The following is a 21,233-nucleotide window of genomic DNA, read 5'->3' on the forward strand; positions in this document are numbered from 1 at the left end:
AAGCCCCCCCATCACAAGCCAGTAATAATCCCCCCATCACGTGCCAGTAATAAGCCCCCCATCACGTGCCAGTAATAAGCCCCCCATCACGTGCCAGTAATAAGCCCCCCATCACGTGCCAGTAATAAGCCCCCCATGTTCCAGTATTAAGCCCCCCATGTTCCAGTATTAAGCCCCCCATCATGTGCCAGTATTAAGCCCCCCATCATGTGCCAGTATTAAGCCCCCCCATCATGTGCCAGTATTAAGCCCCCCCATCATGTGCCAGTATTAAGCCCCCCCCCCCCCCATCATGTGCCAGTATTAAGTCCCCAGATCCAGTATTTCAATCAATAAGTCCAACGGATCCGGAAAAAGATATCCGTTTGCATACGGATTTCCGGATCCAGCAGGCAGTTGCGGCAACAGACCTGCCTGCCGGATTCTAACAACGCTAGTGTGAAAGTACCCTTACAGATGATGTGGTATACTTTGGATCATGAGCTGTACCATGCCTACGCTATACTTTTTTTCTTTCCGTCATTCTGGAAGAGGTTGATCTTGGTTTCATCTGTCCAAAGAATGTTCTTTCAGAAATGTGGTGGTTTTTAAAGATGTTTTTTTTTAGCAAAGTCCAATCGAGCCTTCTTATTCTTGAGGCTTATGAGTGGCCTGCACCATGCAGTGAACCCTCTGTATTTACTTTCATGCAGTCTTCTATTTATGGTAGATTTGGATATTGATACGCCTATATCCTGGAGAGTGTTGGTCACTTGGTTGGCTGTTGTTAAGGGGTTTCTCTTCACCTTGGTAATCATTGTGCGATCATCCTCCACTGTTGTCTTCTGTGGGTGTCCAGGTCTTTTTGCATTATTGAGCTCACCAGTGCTTTCTTTCTTTCTCAGGATGTACCAAACTGTAGATTCTGCCACTCCTAATAGTGTAGCAATTTCTTGGATGTTTTTTTTTCTGTTTTCACAGATGAAGGATGGCTTGTTTCACCTGCATGGAGAGCTCCTTTGACCGCATGTTTACTTCTCAACAAAATCTTCAAAATGCAAGCACCAGACCTCAAATCAACTCCAGGCCTTTTATGTGCTTAATTGAAAATGAAATAATGAAGGAATTGCCCACACCTGCCCATGAAACAGCCTTTGAGTCAGTTGTCCGATTACTTTTGGCCCCTTTAAAAACAGGGTGCCACATGTAAAGAAACTGAAACTCCTAATCCCTTCATCCAATTTTAATGTGGATACCCTCAAATGAAAGCTACAAGTCTGGTCTTTATGACCATGTCCATTATATAACTAAATTGAATATGTTTTAGTAAACAAGTAAATAAAAAAATGTGTGTCAGTGTCTACATATAGATGGACCTAACTGTATTTTCCTCATTTCTCACTGCTTGTATCCTTTTTAGCTCAGCTATATGAGAGCACAGCTGTGATTTGGGACTACGGTTTAGCTACAGTACCTAAATGGGGTCTGAAGTAGTCTGAGACACACCCTCTGTCTCATCATTGGTTCAGACTGCCGCTCCTTCCCTCCCCCTGCAGTTCTGCCTCCTCAGATTGGCTGCTGTGGATAATATATGTTTATCACAGGCTCACCTCGAAGTCAGTGCATGGAAAACTGACTGGGCAGAATAAATATTCTCAGGATAGGTCATCAATATCAGATCAGTGGTGGTCCGTCGTCCAGCTCCCCCACCCAACAGCTGTTCGTCCCATTCACTTGAACTGTAAGTACACTGCGCTGCGTTACAGAGGCAGATGCTGAGCAGGCAAACAATGAGGAGGTTATCGGTCAGACCCCTGTCGATCTGATATCAATTACCTACACAAAGGGTAGGTTATAAATATCTGAACCCCAGCCACCCCTTTAAGTATTATACAGTAAAGGCTATGAATATGTTTAATACAGAGGTGCCTGTTTTACAATTATCTACTGGTCTGTTGTCAAAGTAAATAATCTAAAGGTCACTGTCACTAATGGCTGCCATAATAGTATCCACAGCGGGTGTTACTCACCTTTTGACTGACCATAATGGCACAGAAGTCTGCGCTACCACGCTGACTTACATGCTTATGCATCCAACTGCTTTGCCTGTGAAACTATAAAACTATGGGCAATCACAAAGAAAAGGTGATAATTAACAGGTATATTCTATATTTTATCTTAAATTGTCTCTAGTTACAGAAAAGTTTGGTGTATACTTTTAGCATTTACACTGGGAAAGCTCTGGACTAAACTATTCCATATCTTCTCAAAAATGAAAATCTTATGGGCGACAGATAGCACTGCAAGGCAGGAGGCAGTAAATGTGATGTAAACCCATTCTAAGGAAGATTAAACCTGACCTATCAACGCCCTGGAGGAACGTTCCAAAGATTCTGGTGGAGTTTTCTTTCCTAAGTCACCCGGTGACCGAGCAATCAGTACCGGTAGCTTCTGCTCCCAATACACTATTTAGGCCATGCACTTTCAGGAAGGGGGTTAGGGAGGAATTTTCAACGAGGAGTTAACTGCTGGAATCAGTGAAGCAGCAGCTAAAGCAGGGAACGACCGCCACCATTGTTCGAGGACAGGCCCTCTGTAAACACCTATGGACCTAGTCAGGACTATGTTCACTGGAAATGTGCCTCACCTTCGCACTGACAGTATTAGAAGAGGGAGAGACTAAATAGAAGCGGCCCCCTTCATATGCTAATCCAACAGGGCAATACATGTGTAAAAGGAAACATTTTGGACACATGTGACCCTTTTTCAAGTCTTTGTCCCTTCGACTTATATATGCTTTAATTAGGGGAATTGAAAATGGCCCTATGACTTCTATTACAGTCTATGCCCAAACTTCACCTACAGCTGATGAAGCCCGGAAAAGCAGAAAGAAGACACATGCCTCCTGTTCTAGCTACTGTTGGGAACAGGGAGAAGGAAAGTCCACTAATGAGAACTTCTAAAAGTACACGTTATGTAGACAATTACTGATGGCAGCCTATAAAGGTGTTCTCCAGGCCTGTACCTAAAATGGCTCTTTATGCTAACCTTTGGAAAAAATACGGTTTCAGCAGTACTTGCCTTTCCGTTGCCCCGCCGATCCTGACTGGGATCACGTGAACGCCCTATTGGCTGTGGGGCTGTTTTTCTGATGGCCCGTCTAGATGTACTCCTCTTTCTTCCTGTTCGGCGCTATCTACATTATGCAGCTGAACAGGAAGAAAGAGGAGCACATCTGGTTGTGATGTTAGAGGAACAGCCTGCAGCCAGTCCGGGGGTCACAAAATCTCAGACGGGATTGCGGAATCAGCGGAGTGACAGAAGGATAAGTACAGCTGAACGTGTATTCTCTCCACAGGTGCAGGACTGGAGAACCACTTTAAATTTTTACCAATCCTGGCAAGCTCTTGGCGCTCCTGCTCACTAGCACAGCCTAGTATCGGAAAATAGAAAATCCCAGTATCGTATTGATCTGGGTACAAAAGTATTGATTGGGTATTAAAAATTTGATACCCGTTGCAACCCTACTTGGCATGAGTGCTATTCTTTTTAAAGGGGTTGTCTGCTTTTGTTATATTGATGACCTACCGTCAGGATAGGTCATCAATATCAGATCAGCGTCCCCATTCACTTCCACTGAAGAGAATGGGAATGGCGGAGTTGTAAATATACCTACTCGCTGCTGCAATGGCAATAGTGATCAGGTAAACAGAACAGAAACAGCTGATCAGCGGAGGTGCCCATAGTAAGACCCCCATAGATCTGATCTTGATGAACTATTCTGAGGATAAGACATCAATAAAACAAAAAGTGGACAACCTCTTTAATGCATTTAAAGGAAACTGGTTAGACCACACCGATAAATATGACCCAAAATATTACAGGAATTTTTTAGAAAAAATTTAAGTGATTAGCAGAAATCTTACATCTCTGACCTCAATCTATAGGCCCTTCTGTAATGACTTTCTAATATCTAAGACGTTGACACGGCTAAGCATAAAAACCCAATTAAATCGGTCTGTCAATTACTTTTTCTTATAGCTTTGCAACTAGGAGACTCTGCCCTCGACGCCTTTATATAATACTGTATTATTTTAAATGTCCATTTAATTTTCTCCTCTTGCTCGTAGACAGGACATTTAGTATCCCAGTCGCATAAAAACCCACGTTCATTTGGATATAGTTATACAACCCAGCAGCCGGTCATTGCGTCCTCATGAATAGAATTGCTGAGATACAAGTTTGCTACTCTGTTATATACTGTATTATATCTTCCTTGAGTTGTAATCATTTAAGGTTTATGGGCCTTCTCTTAACATGATCTCATCGCCAACCTCTCAGAAAGGCTGAGGTATCAGTTAACAATGCGACATAATTCAGAGGCTTTAATCTCGCCTAGGATATAAAAGAGAGGAAAGGGAGTATCTAGCGCTCTCATTACACATTGTCAACAACTGGCGATAAGAGCCATTAATAAAATGCCCTACTTAATGCAGGCAGAGAAAAAAAACAAGTACTGAGATAATAGCTAACCACAAAATTAAACGCATGCCTTTCATTTTATTGACCCTTAAATACGGCCATTGCCCTGGCAGGCATGCACCTTCTACGGCAGCTGTCTGCTTGCACTGCGCCGAAGGGGTTAAAAATCCAATTAAACCTGCCCCTATTACACAGAACTATCCAGTATTGTCACAGTTCTAATTAACCGCCATGAACGCACAGTGTAAAATCGCCGCAATACATCATCGGCTATGTGTCTGTAACTCACGCAGGGACAAAGCGATGCCAATAGCGTATTTTATGGAGATCATGGGACATAAATGAAAAAATATCTAACTGGGAACAAAAATTTCCAATTAAGAAATTACTTCTTTTTTTTTTTTTGGCTTGAAATTAAACAAGAAAAAAGAAACAGTGACATTGATAGCGAGTACCGGTAAATGGGTTTAGTGAAGTAAGATGATCTGCATCACTGAAGATGTACGCCTGAGCCTCCTGTGATAGTAAATCAGTACGTTTTTCTTGCCAGAACAATTAAATACTTTTAGAGGGGGGGGGATATATATATATATATATATATATATATATATATATATATATATATATATATAGTGAACTGAGTCTAGAAGTAGGAAATTCAAGGAAACTAGAGCTAAGACTTGGTGAAGGCTAGCACGGATACTTGTGTTTGACATAAAGCTTTTATGGCCATTAGACATGCCAAGCTGAGGAGCCGAGTCACTGTAAATCCTGCAAGATGAGACAAACAGTTATTGAAATGCATTAAACAGAACAAAGGTTTAACCTGCAAACGCCGTTTAGCGTGAATCTGTCAAAAGGATTTACCCCAGGTCACCACCACCTCGTCTGACCTGAACAGAGCTGAGGTTAGAGAGATTCAATCGCAGCGCTGCATAACTTCTGAAATGAGTTTCGAAAAACTCCTGCACCGTTTCTCCATGACTTCTCAAGCGTACTGTTGAATGCTCGGCTCAGCATCTCCCCCCGGATCTTTGACTGACGCAGATGACGCTTATCATCCTGGGGCCGCACAAAGTTTTGCCCATAAGCAGAAGAGAAAAACTGGCTCAAGCGCGGTCTGTTTGTCCTTCTGTCACCAGAGTAAACCCTAGTCTCCTGTGCATGCGCTGGCCCTGAGCACGCCTCCAGATTATCTGCTTTACGGCTCAGTCGGATGCATGCACATGCGCAGAGCAAAAGGGCACATACATTAGGCTACTTTCACATTGGCGTTCAGCTTTTCCGGCAGATCCGTATTACCGTTTGCACACGTGTGCTGCTGGAAGTCTATCCGGCCCCATTCACTATAATGGGGACCCGCCGGAGATCCAACCGCAGCAAGGCAAGCATGACGAGAGGCGGACGGACAAAAAACGCCCAATTTATTTGGGCCTTTGTCAGGCTATGCCCAGCAGATACTTGTGCGGTCATTTGCACACAGTGCGGAAGTTTTTCCAACTGTATTTTAGAAACTATGCAGCGCTACAAATAATTCTCTCTAGAACTTTATAAAGATCTTCTTAGGTCAGACAAGTTTGGCACAAAGGTTTACAGGGATAATTCCTGGTGACAGGTTCCTTTGATGCACAAAAAAATAAAAAAGTGAGAAGGTTAACATTTTATTTTCCTTGAGAAACATACCAGATATACATCAGGATGACTGTCCTCCAGAGCAGCACTCCATATCTCAGTAAATCAAAGACACTGTGTGCGGAGTCAACCGTTCCTGGTGCTGAACTGCATAGTTTTAGTTTCAGTGAAGGAATTTCCTTGCCATTGCCACGAGCTATACGGTGTAATACTGCCTCTGCCTCAGCTGTAAAACCGTGTGAGTACAGCCATCTTGGGGATTCAGGGAGCAAACTAACAGCAATAAAGAAAAAACAAATGTGTCCCCTTCTATCATAAAAGTATACAATAAAACATAAAACAAGCAGGTAAAAACAAACCATGCAGATGATACTGTGATCTCAGCACTAAACAAGAGGCCAAAAAGAAAGAGTAAAAAAAAAAAAAAACACTTTGAAGTTACTTAATTTTAAAATTAAGCTAAAATAATAATTGTCAGATAATTCAAAGTAGTTGTCTGACGCTATATTAACCAATGCAAGCTTTGGGCCTCCTAGGACCATGCCAACTACTGCTAGTATGACCCTGGCATCTTTCATGGCATCCTGTATGTAGAGATGTGACTTTCAGACTACTACTTCCCTCCAATGGTAAAACGGGAGGAAGCTTTTGGAGAGCTGAGTGTCTCCTTGGTAACAGACTACAAACAAAACCTGTGTCGTCTGACACTGCAATCACACTTCCTTCCATCTCTTCCCTATTTCTTAGGCTACATGCACACGACCGTGCCGTTTTTTGCGGACCGCAAAAAAACAGAAGCCGCCCGTGTGCCTTCCGCAATTTGCGGAACGGAACGGGTGGCCTATTGTAGAAATGCCTATTCTTGTCCGCAAAACGGACAAGAATAGGACATGCTATTTTTTTTTTTGCGGGGCCACGGAACGGTGCAATAGATGCGGACAGCACACGGAGTGCTGTCCGCATCTTTTGCGGCCCCATTGAAGTGAGTGGGTCCGCATCCGAGCCGCAAAAACTGCGGCCTCGGATGCGGACCCGAACAACGGTCGTGTGCATGAGGCCTTACTAACATCTGGCATATAAACAAAAAGTTGGGGATAGATGGATGGCCCAATAAATAGAGTTGTGAATATGAACTTCTCCTTAAACTTACATAGCAAATCAAATAATAAACAGTAGTACAGGTTAAAAGTTTGCTGGAAAAGGTGGAATTTTAAGATGCACTTTAAGGATCTGAAGAGCGTAAACTGAAACGCTCATTAACAGAGAGACACCTCTCCCACCAACATTTGGAAGAGGTAATAGGAGATGCAGAATAACACAGGGCGATCTAGTCGCCTTGTCTTGCACTGCATCTCCTGTCACTGTTTCCATCACGTGGAGACTGCAGTCACAACCCGCAGATTGGCGCAGTTCTCATACCGACTGCAGCTAAAAGCAGTTTGTTAAAGGGGTTGTGTGCTATTTTTTTTCCCTATTATCCTACTGATCCACGTGCTGCAAACAAACTTTATAATGTACTTACTTTGCTGAAATTGTGCCTGTTCTTCTCCTTAGCAGCACTTGACCTGTGACGTTCCATATACCAATCACATGGGCTAGGTGCTTAAAGTCCTTGCCTAGTATATGGAACTGGTGACGTTGCGTTTTGGGGCGTGCTGCTCTGCAGACGGTAGCAAACGTATGCAGTCCCTGCTGTAATCAGTGATGAGTAGGAGACGGGAGGAGGAACCTAGCGTGCAAGGCTTCATGGGAAGACCAACAGTAACAAAAGACGCGCTTGGCGATTGTGGGTGGCAGAGATTACGGATATTTTTTCACATTAATGGGCTTTTCTTGCATGCTGGGATACAGGAATTTGTTATTTTTAATGTAATTTTCTTCTGATAACTTGGAAAACCCCTTTAATGGTCCTGTAGTTTTGTTGCCAAACAACCACACTTCTTTTAGCTGAAGGCCATTTAAAAACTATACCAATTCGCATGTTGGTACTGTTTTGGCGCCAAATGAGAGCCCCTGTTATAGGTGGCTTGACCAAAAAAAAAAAGACATTTAAGAGGTTCTAAAAATGTGTAATAGGTCATTAAGAGTACATGAATATGGTAGAGTAGTTGAGCGGATTCTCCACGCGGATTTTTGTCTGGTTTTTGCTGTGTTTCCACACCAAATTTGCATGTTTTGTTTTGTTGCAGATTTTTGACGTGGATTTTCCCCAGATCTCACCCTTTTCATTGCAAAGGATAAGAGTTGAAAATCCACACAAACGACATGCTGCAGATTTCAAAATCCACACCACAGGTCAAATTCCACTCTGAAAATTTCCCCACCATCTACATAAGATTTTGAAAATCTCACCGAATTACCTGGTACTGTATTAGGCTGCGTTCACACGGGCGAGATTTCCGCGCGGGTGCAATGCGGTAGGTGAACGCATTGCACCCGCACTGAATCTGGATCCATTCATTTCAATGGGGCTGTTCAGATGAGCGATGATTTTCACGCATCACTCATGCGTTGCGTGAAAATCGCAGCATGCTCTATATTCTGCGTTTTTCACGCAACGCAGGCCCCATAGAAGTGAATGGGGTTGCGTGAAAATCGCAAGCATCCGCAAGCAAGTGCGGATGCGGTGCGATTTTCACGCATGGTTGCTAGGTGACAGTCTATAAACTGTATTATTTTCCCTTATAACATGGTTATGGACCATGTGATTGGAGCATGTGATCTGACGTCACCAAAGGTCCTTTAGCCCATAGTTCATCTTTTAAAGAACTAAAGACCGGGAGAACTACGCGAACAAGAGGAGAAGGTGAGTTAATTTTTTTTTAACCCTCAATTGATCACCTACTATGCATTCTGTTTTCAGAATGCTATTATTTTCCCTTATAACCATGTTACAAGGGAAAATAATAATATCTACACAACACGTAACCCAAACCCGAACTTCTGTGAAGAAGTTCGGGTCTGGGTACCACAGTCGGTTTTTTATCACGCGCGTGCAAAACACATTGCACCCGCGCGATAAAAACTGAACATCGGAACGCAATCGCAGTCAAAACTGACTGCAATTGCATTCGTACTCGCGCGGGTTTGCCGCAACACACCGGGACGCATCCGGAACTAATCCGGACACGCTCGTGTGAACCCAGCCTTATGCTGCAGGTTTTCTGCATACACCCTAAAGCAGTCCAGAGAAAAAGGTCACTTTGGAAGCAAGGGTTGAGTGGGGTGGTGATGGGCAAAAACCGTGTGTACGGAAAGGCAGATGGACCATTTTAAGAACAAACCGTATAGAACAGAAAAGTGAACTGGTCATACAAACATGCCAGAAAAAGCAAAGAATTGGCAAAGTATTTTGAGTGATAATCTAGAACGGCAACTCTATCGTTTTATTAAAACAAGGATAGCAATGGTAGAAAAAAAGCTGCCAAGTTGGAAAGGTTTTCTCTGCAGATGGTCGTAATCATTGAATCATGTCATATCAATGAAAAATTGCTGATCATTTTTATGCATTTAGTACGAGAAGTCCCATCATATCAATTTACCAAGCGCCAAATAGTTTTCATCCTAGCGAATTAGCTCTGCATGTGCATGGCTGAATGTTCAAGTAAATGAATGAAATAAGCAAAGCTAGAAAAGAAAAAGTCATCTATGCTATGACAGTGAGCTTTAAAGGGAATCGGTCACCAGTTTTATGCTGCCCTATCTGACGGCAGCATAAAATAGTAACAGATACTCTCAGTAAAGGCTGTATTACACCAGCCAGTTCTGCAAGCGAATGTCGGGAGGGAAGCGTTGCGATTAGTTTGTGATTAGACAGCACCATCTGCCACCGGAAAATCGTGATCTTTCAGCATCCTGAGTATAGGTCATCAGTTATAAAGTCTTGGTTGTATTACCCCTAGTCATGGTTCATGGATACTTCAACACACACAATGCATCTGAGACAATAACCCAGTCATCATCATTTATGGATATTACATCCTCAGAGATGGAGAGCCCCAGCAGTAAAGCCAGTTAACATGATCACACCGCAAAATCACAATCCAGCATCACATGGACAAGTGGGATTTTGCAGTACTCTGTTTTTTCCCCTCCCCACGACAGCACTACTGAGAGATGGCTCCGCCTCCATGGACAGGAAACCTGTAGCATAAAAAAGGTGGAGCCACGCTCCCACCTCAGTGAGGTTTCCTGTCCTGGAGCAGGAGACTTGTAGCAAGTTTTTTTCTAGGGACCAATGGCTTGGAAATCCTAGGAAAGCCTAGAGAGCAATGGGTCATGCCAGTTTTAACCAGGTGCGGAGTTACCTGAGGGATGGGGGTTGGTCCAGGCCAGCCGTTCATCCTGAGGCTGAAGACACCGGTCCTTCAAAGGAGTGCGACCGCGTGGGGCCGCGATGCAGAGCAGCTGATGGAGGACACGCCAGAGGGCGGCTGTCCCAGGCGTGCACCCCGGGGGACTGCAGGCTGAAGCCGGAGCAGTGGAGCACGCCGGAGCGCCAAACCAGAAGTCGCGGGAATGACGTCAGTTAAGACGTGCGTTCCACAGTGGGGTTCCGGTCAGGTGACCGGAAATAAAAGGATTTGTCTCAGTTCGGCAGTTCTCGGAGCGCATTGAGGTCGGCGGACCTCACTAAAACTCTGACCACCAGTTTTTCTCCTCCTCAGCATTTCCAGCGGATCAGAAGGGTGAGAAACAGACCACTTCGGTTGCAGGCACAGCGCTCCCAGGGAACATGTGGAACTCTCAGAGGAGAGGTGCTGTTCCCTGCAACATATTTACTATTATCCTCTATGCCTCCAGGATGGAAGAGGATAAAAGACCAAATGAAGAAGCAGAAACTGAGAAACAGACGCCGGTATAAAAGATGCTTCTAAAGGGGTAAGACACAGGATTTTAATGAAGATACTAATGTATGTCTTTCGTATCTATCGTTTTTTTTTTTTTTTTTAGATGGCACCTAAAAAAGCAGTATCAAAAAAGAAATAAGGAATGTGCATTGTGTAAATGCCCCTTGTCTTCTTCTTATACCAAAAAATTATGCCAGGATTGTATTGAGAAGACCCTGGCGGAAGAATCCCCAAATTTCATGAAGGACATTAGAGAGCTAATTAAAACGGAAGTTAAGGAATCCCTTAAATCTTCTAAAAAGTCTAAAAGATCAGTAGAAAAGACTGATTCAGACGTAGAGTCTACAGGTATTAGTGAGGAGGATAGGGATGAGAGGTCGGAAGATTCATCCTTAGAGGAAGAGGAACAAGAGAAAAATGTTTTATTCCCGGTAACTGATACGGAGAAATTGCTTAAAACTATTAGGGCTACACTAGAGCTAGAGGACGTCAGAGAAGACAGGTCTATGGCGGACACAGTCTTTGAGGGATTGCGTGAAAAGAAAAGAAGATGTTTTCCCTTACATAAGAGCATATCGGCGTTAGTTGAAAAGTAATGGGAGAAGCCGGACAAAAAAAGCCTTTGTTAGTAAACATTTTAAGAGAAAGTACCCCTTTGAAGAGGAGGCTACTGCTTCATGGGATAAAGCACCTAAATTAGACGTGGCCATTTCTAAGGTTTCCAGGAGATCGTCTTTACCATTTGACGATATGGGATTTTTAAAGGACCCGCTAGACAAAAAGATAGACTCTTGCCTCAAGAATACTTGGGAAGCATCTACAGCTTCTTTTAGACCCAACATAGCAGCTACAGTTACGGCCAGGTCCTTAGCCTTGTGGCTGGAGAGACTAGAGGGACAGTTAAGAGATAAGTGTCCTAGGGATCAAATTTTTAATTCATTGCCAACCCTGCAGAAGGCGGCGGATTTCCTATCGGACGCTTCCGTTGAGGCGGTTCGGTTGGCAGCCAGATCTGCTTCAACTTCAAACTCTGCCCGTAGAGCCCTTTGGCTTAAGAACTGGAGGGGAGGCGACATGGCCTCTAAACAGCGGTTGTGTAGTATCCCCTGTCAGGGGCAGTTTTTGTTTGGCCCAGAGCTGGATGCCCTCTTAGAAAAAGCAGCAGATAGGAAAAAGAGAATGCCTCAGGAATCCTCCTTCTCACAGTTTAGACCTTACAGACGTCCCTTTCAGAATACCTTCAGGTTTCAGGGAAAGAGACAGCCGGGGGATAGAGATCAGTTTCCCAGACCAAGAGGGTCAGGCGGTAGAGGCTTCATGTTTGGAAGTTCCTCCTCCTCCCAGAAGGACAAGCTGTCAAAAAATATTACGCCAGACTACAGGTAGGAGGGAGACTAAAATTCTTTCCCCCCTGCCTGGAGAGAAATTGCAGGAAAATGGGTGACTGGAATTGTAACAGAGGGTTTAAAACTGCAGTTCAGAGGACATTGTCCTCAGAGATTTGTGGTTACAAAAAAATCCCAAAAATTGTCAAGGGAGGTGGATCAGCTGATAGAGAAAAAAGTGTTAGTACCGGTACCAAGGGCAGAACAGGGGGAGGGTTTCTACTCTACTTTGTTCTTAGTCAAAAAAAACAGACTGCTCCTACCGAACAATTATAAATTTAAAACAACTAAACAAAAATCTGGTGATAAAAAGATTCAAGATGGAAACCATAAAGTCGGCAATTCATTTAGTTTTTCAGGGATGTTTCATGGCAGTGTTAGATTTGAAAGACGCATATCTACATATCCCGATGCATCCCCGCTTCCAGAAATTTCTGAGGGTAGCGGTTGTAGAAAACCAGGGAACCAGACACCTACAGTTTCAGGCCATGCCCTTTGGCCTAGCAACGGTTCCGAGAACCTTTACCAAGGTGATGGCGGAGGTGGCATCCTTTATTCGGAAGGAAGATATTCTGTTTCTACCCTATCTAGACGACTTCTTGATTATAGCAAAAACACGAGAAAATTGTCAGAATTCTGTCCAGACTGTAATTCAGATCCTAGAGCATCTGGGCTGGATAATCAACTTAAAGAAATCCAAGTTAGAACCCAGCACAAGTCAGACATTCTTGGGATTACAGCTGGACTCTGTGCAACAAAGGACGTTTCTTCCATCAGAAAAGATAGCCAAAATCCAGAACGAGGCCCGGAGAGCTCAGGAGAATCCGAGTATGTCAGTCCGAAAGGCAATGTCCCTACTAGGATTAATGACTGCCTGCATCCCAGCAGTACGATGGGCACAGTTTCATTCAAGGGTGTTACAGGGGGAAATATTGAATACAACAAGACGAAGGGAAATAACCTTGGACTCCCAGATGTATCTCAGCCAGAAAACCCTTATCTCCCTCAATTGGTGGTTGGAGGTCGAAAACTTAGACCAGGGTAACCAGTGGAATTACCCCGATCCAGTAGTGATTACAACAGACGCCAGCCCATGGGGGTGGGGCGTACATTTCAGGGGTCAGTTGAGGCAGGGAATCTGGTCCCCGTTACAGAAACAGTTCTCTTCCAACAGGAAAGAATTGAGAGCAGTATTATTAGCCTTAAGGACAGCCCTTCCAGAACTGCAGCACCAGCATGTCAGGATCATGTCGGACAACAGAACGGTGGTGTCATACCTAAACCGTCAGGGAGGTACCAAATCTTGATCTTTAATGAGGGAGACAGAGATGATATTCTCAGTGATAGAAGGGGATTTAGCTCACATATCCGCTCTGCATATAAAGGGGAAGGAGAATGTCCAGGCCGACTTTTTAAGCCGTCATCGTTTGAAACAGGGAGAGTGGTCCCTGGACCCATCAGTATTTGCGAAAATCGTGGATCTATGGGGGGTACCAGAAATAGATCTTTTTGCCACCAGGGAGAACAAACAGGTAGCAAGGTTTTGCTCCCTCAGCCCTTACGAATCCCCATTTGGGGTGGATGCCTTCCTTCTAGAATGGAAATTTCATCTGGGATATGCCTTTCCCCCTCTTCAACTCCTTCCCAGAGTCCTCAAAAAAATAAGGGAAGAAAAATCGGACAGGAGAGTGATCGCCCCCTTTTGGCCAAGGAGGGCATGGTTCTCTCTTCTCAGGTCCATGTCGGTAGCAGAACCATGGGTTCTTCCCGAGAGTCCGAATCTCCTGAGGCAGGGCCCAGTAATGCACCCAGAGGTAGAATCTTTACATCCTACGGCATGGAGATTGAGAGGGCACACTTAATTAAGGAGGGATTCTCAGAAGCACTAATTTCTACTATTCTTAGAAGCAGGAAAAAAGTGACTAACACTATTTATGCCAGAATATGGAAGAGATTCCTATCCTTTGCAGGTCTTGACACCAGTATTTGGCCAGAGAGGATTTCCACCAGACAGGTCTTAGAATTTTTACAGAGAGGGCTATCCTTAGGATTAGCAAAAAGTACCCTGAAGGTTCAGGTTTCGGCACTCTCAGGTTTAAGCGGTAGGAGCCTGGCCATGGATCCCTGGATAGTCAGGTTCTTCAGGGCAGTGGATAGGGTTGCACCAGTCAAGGGACCCAGATTTCCCCCCTGAGACTTGAACTTGGTTTTAAAAGCCTTGACCACTTGTCCATTTGAGCCCATTGAAGATTGCTCGATTAAAAATCTCACATTAAAGTTGGTTATGTTGATAGCTCTTACTTCAGCACGTAGAGTTAGTGAGCTTTAGGCCCTATCTATTTATCCCCCGTTTATGACCATACGCGAGGATAGGGTGATACTAAGACCAGATCCAAAGTTCATTCCTAAAGTACCTTCTAAAACTAACAGGTTGCAGGAGATAGTTCTCCCAGTCTTTTTTCCAGAGCCAAAATCTGAGGATGAAGAAAGATGGCACTTATTAGACGTAAGAAGGTGCCTGATCCAGTACCTAGGGAGATCCAAGGACTGGAGAAAATCCTCGTCCTTGTTAGTCTTGTACGTGGGGGCTAGGAAAGGTAATGCTGCCTCCAAAAGTACCATCGCCCGGTGGATTCGGGAGCTAATTTCTTTAGCCTACTCCTGTTCTGGTCTTTCTCCTCCACTATCTTTGAAGGCTCACTCTACTAGGGCGGTGTCTACCTCCTGGGCAGAAAGGTCTAGTGTTTCTATTGACCAAATCTGCAGGGCGGCCACGTGGGCTTCTCCCTCTACCTTCTATAAGCACTTTAGACTTCAACTTGACTCCATCTCTGACCTACTTTTTGGTACTAAGGTATTAGAGGTTGTCACCCACCCTTGATTTCTACGTAATCTCTCTCAGTGTTGCTGTTGTGGGGGAGGGGAAAAATGATGATTACACTTACCGGTAATCGGATTTTCCTGACCCCCACGACAGCACCCGTCTAATTCCCTCCCTAAGGTGGTGGTTTGTGTTAAATTTCACGTGGTGAGATGCAAAATATATAAGGATATAGATATTGTATTAACCAAAAGGGGAGTCCCTCTCATACTCTGTAAACCCACTGAGGTGGGAGAGTGGCTTCACCTTTTTTATGCTACAGGTTTCCTGTCCATGGAGGCGGAGCCATCTCTCAGTGGTGCTGTCGTGGGGTCAGGAAAATCCGATTACCGGTAAGTGTAATCATCATTTTTTTAGTTTTTTTTTTTTACATCCTTACTTTTTGGTGCATCAGCTTTAGATGATAGAAGTAGATTAGGGTACCTGCACACAATGTGGATTACGCAGCCTAGTACAGTACCAGCAAAGTGAATTTGATTTCTTCTGTGCGGAAATTAACCAGTTGTGTGGGTTGAGAAGCAGCAGCGTGTCAATTGGTTTGTGCAATTCCACTTTTACCCATAGAATTCAAGGGATTTTTACCATAAATAGAAAATAGCACAGATTTATGTGCTTTTTTTGTTCAGTTTTGGTGCTGATTTTCTGCATACAAATCTGCACCATGTGCAGGTACCCTTTAGGCAACCTGCATATGGTTCGGATTTGCATGCAGAAAATCTGCATGTAAAACAGCATCAAATGCAATAAAAAGCACATATTTATTATGTTTATTGTGGTTTTTGTGCGTTTAAAGTTTATAGGGAAAAGGACTATACATTATAATTGCCGCACTGCGTTTTTTAAAATCCACATGGCAGGTCAATTTCAGTATGAAATGAGAATTGGCAAATCGCATTCACTTTGCTGGCATTAAACTGCGTTCTTTCTGCACAAAAATCTGCACGAAAATAACACACAATCCGTAATGTGTGCAGGTACCATGAGGCTGTCTTGAAGATATTCAGCACAAATTTCCAGTGTGGATTTCTGTGTAACTTGGGGATTTTAGGGTGGATTTTCAGCAGATCTCAACCTTCCTTGAGCCAAATTTGCACAAAACAGATTACAAAACCCACACAGCAGGTCAATTTCTGCATGGAAAAAAAACAAACGCTAAGTGTACATGAAATTTGTTATCTCTCATTCACTTTACTGGTACTGTATTACTCAGTGGCTTTTCTGAACGAAAATCCGTGTGGAAAAAACGTGCGTAATGCGCAACATTTGCAGGTAGCCTAAGGGTATGTTCATTTGTCAGTTTTGCTTGTGGTAAATTTGAAACATATCCAAGATTTTAATATTGACGACCCATCTTCAGGATAGGTCATTAGTATCTGATCTGTGGGGGCCCGACACCCAGGACCCCCCTTGATCAGCTGTTGGAGGAGGCAGCGACGCTCCTGTGAGCACCGCAGCCTTCTCGCTGCTTTTCCTAGGCCAGTGACAACGCGCTCATCGGTCACCTGGCCTAGGAGCAGCTCAGCCCCATAGAAATATGCCAGCAGGACTGGGTAGGAAACACGTGACAGATGCGCTGTAGGTTTTCCATCCAGATTTGCGGCAGAAAATCTGCAGCATATTACAGTAGCAGCCGAGTGGATGAGGTTTTAACTTGGGGGAAATAAATCCGAGTGGAAATCGACAGGCAGTGCAGATTTTAAACCTGCAGCACCTTTTGCATTACATGGGGTGAAGTCCACAGCAGATCTGCAGCAAATGTGCACGTAAAACATGCAGATTTTCCCGCTGATCTGCAACAAAATTATCAGATTTTTTTTCCATCAAGTGAAACATTTTGGTTTTAAAGGGTTTTTCGAGACTTTTAGGCCTCTTTCACGCGAGCGAGTTTTCCGCCCGGGTGGGATGCGTGACGTGAATGCATAGCACCCATTTCAATGGGTCTGTGTACATCAGCGTTTTTTTTCACGCATCAGTTCTGCGTTGCGTGAAAAACGCAGCATGTTCTATATTCTGCCTTTTTCACACAGCCCTGGCCCCATAGAAGTGAATGGGGCTTCAGTGAAAAACGTATTGCATCCGCAAGCAAATCAGGAGGCCTTATACTGATGATCAATCTTCTAGATAGGTCATAAGCATCTGATCAGTGAGGGTCCAACACCCGGGACCCCCACCAATCAGCTGTTTGAGAAGGCACCGGCGCTAGCAGTAGCGCTGCGGCATTCTTGCAGCTTTCCCTAGGCCATGTTACATCACGTTTATCAGTCACGTGGCTTAGGCGCAGCTCAGCCCCATAGAAGTGAATGTCTTCAGGCTTTTCCTTTTCTCTCCAGATTTTTTTTCCAGTGCAAGTAAGGCTACTTTCACACTAGCGTTTTTTGCACATCAGTCATGGATCTGCAAAAATGCTTCCGTTACAATAATACAACCGCATGCATCCGTCATGAACAGATCCAGTTGTGTCTTCTATAGCCATGACGAATCCGTCTTGAACACCATTGAAAGTCAATGGATCTGTTTTCTTGTGTCATAGAAAACGGATCTGTCCCCATTGACTTACAAAGTGTGCCAGGACGGATCCGTTTGGCTCCGCTTCGTCAGGCAGACAGCAAAACGCTGCAGGCAGTGTTTTGGTGTCCGCCTCCAGAGCAGAATGGAGACGGAACGGAGGAAAACTGATGCATTCTGAGCGGATCCTTTTCCATTCAGAATGCATTTGGGCAAAACTGATCCGTTTTGGACCGCTTGTGAGAGCCCTGAACGGATCTCACAAACGGAAAGCCAAAACGCCAGTGTGAATGTAGCCTAAAAAGGACTACATTAATATGCTTTGGATTCAGAATGTTAGACGTTAAACACTGGATGTGTGAACAGGGCCTTACATGTGTAGTCTAAGGCTACATGCACACGACCGTATGTGTTTTGCGGATCCGCAAAAAAAAACAGATGACATACTTATGCCGTCCGTTTTTTTTTTTGCGGATTCATTGCAACAATGCCTAAAAGAGACAAGAATAGGACGTGTTCTATTTTCTTGCGGGGCTACGGAACGGACATACTGATGCGGACAGCACACGGTGTGCTGTCCGCATTTTTTGCAGACCCATTGAAATTAATGGGTCCGCATCCTATCCGCAAAAAAAAAAAAACAGAACGGACACGGAAACAAACAACGTTCGTGTGCATGTAATCCGTTTGCAGTGTGTGAAGTATTTTATTAGTTTTTAAACATGTTTAGCACATTTTCCTTTAAAAAAAAATTAATAAATAAAATAAAATAAAAAAACTAAGCCATAAAGTTGCAGCCCAATTGCCCCAAATAAGCTCAGAAAAAGCATGAAACAGCTGTCAACTCATTTGGTTATTTGGCAGTTAATATTGTTTTCAATGAACAATTATAGATACAAATGTTTAATTTTCTAGAAGAACGCTTTGAGAATTTGCTATTTTCGGATGGTTATGATATTTAAATGAATGTGGGAAAGCGAGGGCAACGCGACTGAAATCTGAACTCTGTATATCTCCATCGCATCAATAGCCTATTGAGCCGCAGTCACACAGTCCAGGTACAGGGATCTAAGCCAAGGCGAGCGTTTAGCTGCACTGCATGACCACCCAGGGTTCACATGACAGAATTACAATACAAAATTCCTGAACGGCCACGTCTTCTGTAGATTATATACAATAGTAAAGATTTAAACAAGGTTTTATTTCTGCATAAAGTAAGATTAAATTAGGCGATAAGGGACTCCCACGCAAATTCACAGATGAAGGCACTTTATTGAAAACAATACATATACATATAACAGTAGTACTTAGCACATTCTGTTCAAGTGTAAACCATTCTGTCAACATAAACCAGTTTAACACCCAGTCACTTTGGTCAGATCGTTGACAGCCCCCCCTCCCTCTATGTGCACCCCACTCATTAAGGGGTATGGACACACTCAGGGGCAATTTTGTGCCACTACATTTTACTCATTTTAGACCCCCCAAAAAATATCAATTTTTCAATTAGTCTTGTTTAAAATTTGTCATCAGTTTTCCTCTACAGCTTCAGTTTCAGTGCATCTACAGACTATTGCTCTCTGCTTAATAGTGTTGAGCGAGCATGCTCGGCCGAACTGCTGTTTGACTCGAGCATCACTATGCGCGGCACATTGCAGTGCTTGGCCGAATACTGCGGGTGCTCAAGTACAATTTAATACAATGAAAGTCAAATGGGAGACCAGAGCATAAAACCAGGCACCCCCTGTTCTGAAGAGAGGGTGTCTGGTTTACAAAAAAAGGTTAGAAATTGATGGAAACCCCATCAAAACGGTTTGGAAACAGCATTAAGAGGATGGTTGGATGCGTCTTGGACTCCTATTACCTATGACATACAATAGACAACCACACAAAGGCTATATGCCAAAAGCCAAGTATGTGGAAGCCAACAATCTATCCATGAGACAGATAACAGTCGGCACACCTTACAATGGCAGCCTTGTGCACTATGTGACATTCAAAACCAGCTCTCATGGGACTGAGAGCCAGTAAGCCTCAAAGTTGCTTCACATCTGTTGGATGGCTTGGGTGGACCTGCACACCTAGATCAATATCATCAGGGTGACAAAAAGTTTTCTGATTGTCCTAACCTAATATTCAATAAACTTTCTATACAGTTGTGTCATGTAAAAAGTCAGAGTCTGCCTTGTTTTTCAGCTGAAAATCTATTTGCATGGAAAATTTGCGATCTACACTACTCATGAACAGCGCCATCTATTGGATTCATAGTCTTGTCAAAGGACTATGAAACCATTAGATGGCGCTGTTCATCTTGTTGGGGCGCTAATAAGTGGGGCACACTGCACAACAGAGTCTACACAGCGTGTAGCACTCAGCCTTTTGCATGGAAAATTTGCGATTAGAATATTCGCGATCTACACTATTCATGAACAGCGCCATCTATTGGATTCATAGTCTTGTCATAAGACTATGAAACCAATAGATGGCGCTGTTCATGAGTCACTACAAGCAGGGCACAAGTCCTCAGATACACCCTAGCAAGCTTATATTACCGTAGATAAAGTGCTAGAAGATGGGTGAATGATAGCAGCAATCCGATATACACCTCAGTGTTAGCGCAGACTATTATAGGCCGAGTGCTACATGGTGTGTGGACTCTGTTGAGCAGGGTGCTCCACTTACTAGCGCCTCAACAAGATGAACAGCGCCATCTATTGGTTTCATAGTCTTTTGACAAGACAATGAATCCAATAGATGCCGCTGTTCATGAGTAGTGTAGATCGCAAATTTTCCATGCAAATGCATGTCTTTCCCATATGCCCATGTTTATGCAAATGAATTTTTACATGACAACTGTATAGAAAGTTTATTGAATATTATGTAGGACAATCAGAAAACTTTTTGTCACCCTGATGATATTGATCTAGGTGCGCAGGTCCACCCAAGCCATCCAACATAATGTGAAGCAACTTTAAGGCTTACTGGCTCTCAGTCACATGAGAGCTGGTTTGGAATGTCTCATAGTGTACAAGGCTGCCATTGTAAGGTATGATGACTGTTATCTGTCTCATGGATAGATTGTTGGCCTCCACATACCTGGCATTTGGCATATAGCCTTTGTGTGGTTGTCTATTGTATGTCATAGATAATAGGAGTCCAAGACGCATCCAGCCATCCTCTTAATGCTGTTTCCACACCATTTTGATGGGTTTTCCATCAATTTCTAACCTTTAATTGTGAATCAGACATCCTCGTCTCTTCCGAGCAGGGAGTGCTTGGGGTTCTCCCATTGACTTCCATTATGCTCGGGTGCTCGGTAAAGCACACGAGCATACAGATGTGTTCAGCCAGAGCACACAAGCACTTTGGTGCTCGATCGACACTACTGCCTAACACTGAATCCGTCAAGGAGCTACACCGATGGCTCAATCTGTAGCCCTTACCTCTGAACTTCTGAGAGCTCATAAACACTCATTGCTAAAATTATTATCAAACTGATAAGAATATGGCTTGAAGGGA

The 21,233-nt window shown here is 43.7% G+C and overlaps 1 protein-coding gene across 2 annotated transcripts in view; it reads right to left on the reverse strand.

Moving 5' to 3' along the window:
* The window catches only part of LOC121003899 (solute carrier family 22 member 15-like), a 298,912-nt gene that overhangs the window by 214,074 nt on the left and 63,605 nt on the right, over positions 1-21,233 (reverse strand). Inside the window, exon 6 of one of the 2 annotated variants that reach the window (XM_040435839.1) lies at positions 6,145-6,366. The exons of the other annotated variant lie outside the window; for it this stretch is intronic. Within the exon in view, the coding sequence (XP_040291773.1) occupies positions 6,145-6,366 (222 nt within the window). The remainder of the gene's footprint in view (positions 1-6,144; positions 6,367-21,233) is intronic. 2 annotated transcript variants of the gene reach the window in all.

Source organism: Bufo bufo, chromosome 6 (assembly GCF_905171765.1).
Source record: "Bufo bufo chromosome 6, aBufBuf1.1, whole genome shotgun sequence".
NCBI lineage: Eukaryota > Metazoa > Chordata > Amphibia > Anura > Bufonidae > Bufo > Bufo bufo.